At 41.7% G+C, this 4685-nt stretch overlaps 1 protein-coding gene across 1 annotated transcript in view; it reads left to right on the forward strand.

Moving 5' to 3' along the window:
• RAB3GAP2 (RAB3 GTPase activating protein subunit 2 (non-catalytic)) overlaps window positions 1-4685 on the forward strand; it is a 131698-nt gene that overhangs the window by 94202 nt on the left and 32811 nt on the right. Inside the window, exon 18 of the mRNA XM_012649670.1 lies at window positions 4412-4517. Within this exon, the coding sequence (XP_012505124.1) occupies window positions 4412-4517 (106 nt within the window). The remainder of the gene's footprint in view (window positions 1-4411; window positions 4518-4685) is intronic.

Below are 4685 nucleotides of genomic sequence, written 5' to 3' on the forward strand. Positions count from 1 at the left end.
GTTTTTTTGAAGCTCATTGAGCCTCCTTAAAACAGCTATTTTGAATATTTTTGTCCAAGATATCACACATTTCCATCACTTTAGGGTCAGTCTCTGGCACCTTATTTTGTTTGGTGAGATCGTATTTCCCTGAATATTCTTGATACTCATGGAAGTACAATGATGTCAGTGCATTGATGATTAGGTAGTTATTTTATTCTTCACAGTCTGCCTTTGTGCTGCTTCTTCAGAAGGCCTTCCAGGGATTCTAAGCTGACTGACTGACTGTTGTGTTCCCTGAGGCAGTGACCACCGCAGCCATCTCAGCACTAGAGGGTGCTCTAAGCCCAGGCTTGCCACAAGCCTTGCAAGGCCTGCAAGGTTGATGTGGCCTTCCTGCCCAGATGGACCTGGAGAAGACCCAAGGAGGGTACTGGGACTATGTGGGAACACTGGCCAGGGACCTGAGTCCAGAAGACTGTCTCAGTGGCTCAGACAGTTGTGTCTCCCAACAGATCTCTGCACAGGCAGGATGAGTCCCTGACTGCAGCAAGAGGCTCTGGAGTTAAGACTGGACCCCTTCGTGGTGTCTGCTATGGGAAAGAGGCTGGTGGGCCTGTCTCATTGGCTCAGATAGGCATGTATCACCCAGTTTGTCCCTGCACAAAGGAAGTAGTTCCTCAACTGCAACCGGAGGGGTTGGAGCTGAAACTGCACCCACTTGGGATCTGCTGTAAGATGGAGGCTGGTGTGCCTATCATGCTGGTTCAGATGGGCACACTTCTCCCAGCAAATTCCTGCACAGATAGGATAGCTCCCCGGCTGCAGTAGGAGGGGCTGGAGCTGAGACTGGGCCCCTCCCAGGAGCTGCTGTGAGGCTGAGGCTAGAGAGCCCTTCTTATTGGCCCAGACAGGTACATACCTCCCAATAGGTGTCAGCACAGGCATAATAGTTCCCCAACTGCAGTGAGAGGGTCCAGAGCTGAGCCTGGGTTCCCTCAGGATCTGTTGTGGTGCTGAGGCTGGAGATCCCGGTCACATTGGCTCAGAGGGGTGTGCATCTATCTCCCAGCAAGTCGTTGAACAGATGGGGTAGTTCTCTAATTTTAGCAGGAGGGGCTGGAGTCGTGACTGGGTCCTCTCAGGATCCACTGTGGGACAGAGGCTGAAGAGCCTGTTTCGTTAGCCCAACAGGTACGTGTCTCACAGTACATGTTAGCACATACATGACAGTTCCCCAACTGCAGTGAGGGGGCAAGAGCTGAGATTGGTCCCCCTTGAGATCCACTGTGGGACAGAGTCTAAGGAGTCCATCAGGGAGGCTCAGACTCCCAGTCTGCGAGGTAGGGTGAGTCTCCCTCTGGGTCTTGATGCAAGCAGCCCTGAGCCAGGACCTCAGCTGAAGAAGGTTGGATCAGTGCCACAGGGCAACTTTCAGCTTCACTGCCAAGACCAACGTCAATGGGCGGGTGAGCCTTTCTGCCAAGGCATTGGTGCGCGTAATTCCTTCTGGACTCCTTGGCAGATGGTTTTAGTTGTTGGCTCAAGGTCAAACGGGCCTGTAGCCAAGCTCCTTGAGGGGACTGGGCCATTTCTGGGCTTGGACCTGAAAGCAAGCTCAGTGGGACAGATCAGCCACCAGGGTATGGGTTTGCAGTCTCAAAATGAGCCTCCTAGGTTTGGGGATCCACTGGGGTTTCACAAACTCCTACCTGAATCCCAAGGCTTCTGCAGAGAGATTTTTGACTGTGGATTGGTGCAGAATTCTCGTTATGAGTGGGTTACCTTTTATGCTACGATCTTGGTGACCTCAAGGTTTCTATTATTCAAAGTCTATTATTCAGATATCATCTGGTAATATGTCAATACCTGGTATTTATATATGAAATAACATAATTCACATTTATAATATGGGAATTCACAATATGAATGTTTATATTATGAACAACGTGATTTGACATTTTTCATTGTGACAGTTTGAAAGGATATCTTATTTTTTTATTATGGATATAGTTACCTTTATAACTGTTTTTTCCTGTTGTATGTGTCCATGTGTATGTTTTTATGTGGTAGCTTAATTTATCTCTGTATTCTCTTCTTTGATTATTTTTCTTCTACAACCTTAATTTTCCCTGAGGTTTAAAATATCTTTATATTGCTTACAGTTGATTCTAAAATTAAATCATCATGTTCTGATGGTTCCCTTTGCATCCTCTATTTCACACTGATCTTCTACATACAAACAAAACCTTACCTGTTTGGAGTTTTAAAAATTTATAAAAAAACAAGAAAAACACATTCTAGGTCATAAAGAGAAATTACCTGGCTGGGCAGGAGATAGGAGCCGGCCTAGGGAGAGACATGAAGGAAAGTTAAGCAGAACAAGTTTTTCATTTTTTTCAGAATTCGCTAAAGGTGGTGGTGGATAGAGGAGTGATTAGTTGGAGAAAAAAGTAGAAGGGTTCATAGTATGCGGCAAGGTTCTAGGCGTGGCATTTAGTTTGTTTGGTTGCCTTAATCTAAAATAACCTTCTGAGTTGCCAATTTTGATGAGCATTTTGAAACTTTATTGCTGGGGGGCATGTCATCCAAGTTTTGAGAGACATTAACTCTACAGTTATATTTAGAAACCCAGCGTGCCTTAGTAATGAGCCCTAGTCATACTTTTTGTATGTAAATTAATCAGAACAAGTCTAGTGGCAATGTAGCAGAGAGCCTAAAAGAGAAGATAAATTCTACCTTCCCTCCCCTCCACATTTCCATTTGATTTGCTTCCCAGCACATGTGCATACAAAACAGCAAAAGCTATTTTTTATTGATTATATTAATAGAATGTCTTTGTTACCTATATAGGCAATCAATTTTGTAGCCTGTCTAGTCATGATAAGCAGCAGGTTATGAGGTGAAGAGGAAGTCTAGAAGAGAGGGAATTCCCTTAATAAATGGAGAAAGGTTATTCAGAATTTTATGGATTAAACAGAATGTTGGGTGGCAAGTGGAGTAAACATGGTATAAGATGATACACCATTGTTGTAAGACAGTGATTCCCCCATCCTCCCTCCAGAATACTCTGTATGTAGCTGTACATATAAAGCCTTTAATGGCTTAGCACATAGTAAGCTTTATATAACCATCAGCATTTATTGTTAACATTGTCATTATTTTATGAGCATGGAGGAAAATATGAAAATATGGGCATATTTGGTTGTTTAATAAAAAGGTTTCTATGTGGCGTGAGATAGGGGGCTGGCACGGGGAGAGACTTGGAAGTTAGACAAAACAAGGGGAAAAATAGAAGGTTAAACTGTGTGTATTTATGTATGATTTCTTATGGGTACAAATTACATATATAAATTTGTATGTACATGTGTATACACTCATAATGTGAAAATTTTTAAAGGAAGAGAAAAGAAAATATGCTACAATCAGGCAGATCTGGTTTCAGATTTTAGTTCTAACTCATTAACTGTATCGTGCTGGGCAAGTTATATTTCTTTTATGAGATAATTTCATCATTTCTGAAATCTGGATAACCATCCCTGTCACAAAGGTTGTTAGGGTCAGATGAGGCGATATGCATGTCAGGTACTTATCATAGCTCCTATGTTGTCCTCATAAGTTCATTTTCTTCACACACTTCTCTTTCAACTCCCTACCCTCCCTAATTTTTGAAAATTATTTGAACTAATACACTTAAACTGACAAGTCAATTTTTTATTAATATTTTAGAGCTATTTTTCACATAAAGGTACTGCAGTATTGTAAGGCGTTAAGGCCTTTCACAGATACCAGTAGTTATACTAATAGATGTGGTATCATGCCATTAAACTTCGTTATGGCAGAATCATCTGTGAACAATTTTATAAATCTTAAAAATGTTTCAAATTTAAGTACATATGCTGGTTCATAGGCATCTTAAAAGTCACTTATGTTGACTTAAGTGTTGTTTAAAATCTGTTATTCATAACTTGTTGGTGATTTAACAATTGGAATTTGGTAGTTTTATGTGATTGTCCCCCACTGCCAAGTCTGCGATGCTTTTGTACAGCCCAGGCAAGGGTAAGACCAACAGCTCCAGGTTCTCCCGCCATCCACCCCAATCAAAAGAGAGCAGAGTGGCACCTTGCTTACTTTCAGCAAATTCAAGCTCACATAGTAGTGTCCTTTCTGGTAATATGCTCCTTAATAGAGGTTTGAATTGGAAGGCAGTGCTTAACCCAAAGAAGAGATGGAAATGGTGGAATTTAGATATCCAACAGGTAATAAAGAATCTTTTACGTAAACAAGGTACATTCTGCCCCTCATGTTAACATGATTCAACAACTCAAAAAGCTGTATCATCTGTATGCACACAAGCACTGCCTAGAAAACTGCTAGGTTTTGTCTATGTTAAATACTTTTTAGACTGAAAAAGATTTAAATTTGATTTCAGTCTCTGCTCCTGAGTGTTTGGCTTTCTAAGGAAAAAGATATTTTGGATAAACCGCAGTCTGTCTGCTGTCTTCATACGATGCTGTCCCTCCTGAGCAAGATGAAAGGTAGGGTGCTGGTACCTGTTAAAATGCGGCATTCTCAAGATTTCAACTACTGCCCTTGGAAACATAGTTTAGTGTTTGAAACACCACAAAAACTGGGAAGGAGGATAGTTTCTCTTAACAAAAGGAGTCTGTAGTGTACAAAACCTTTTACAGAGAGATTTTATTATG

The sequence above is a fragment of the Propithecus coquereli genome, unplaced genomic scaffold (assembly GCF_000956105.1).
Source record: "Propithecus coquereli isolate 6110/MARCELLA unplaced genomic scaffold, Pcoq_1.0 Scaffold300, whole genome shotgun sequence".
Classification (NCBI taxonomy): Eukaryota; Metazoa; Chordata; class Mammalia; order Primates; family Indriidae; genus Propithecus; species Propithecus coquereli.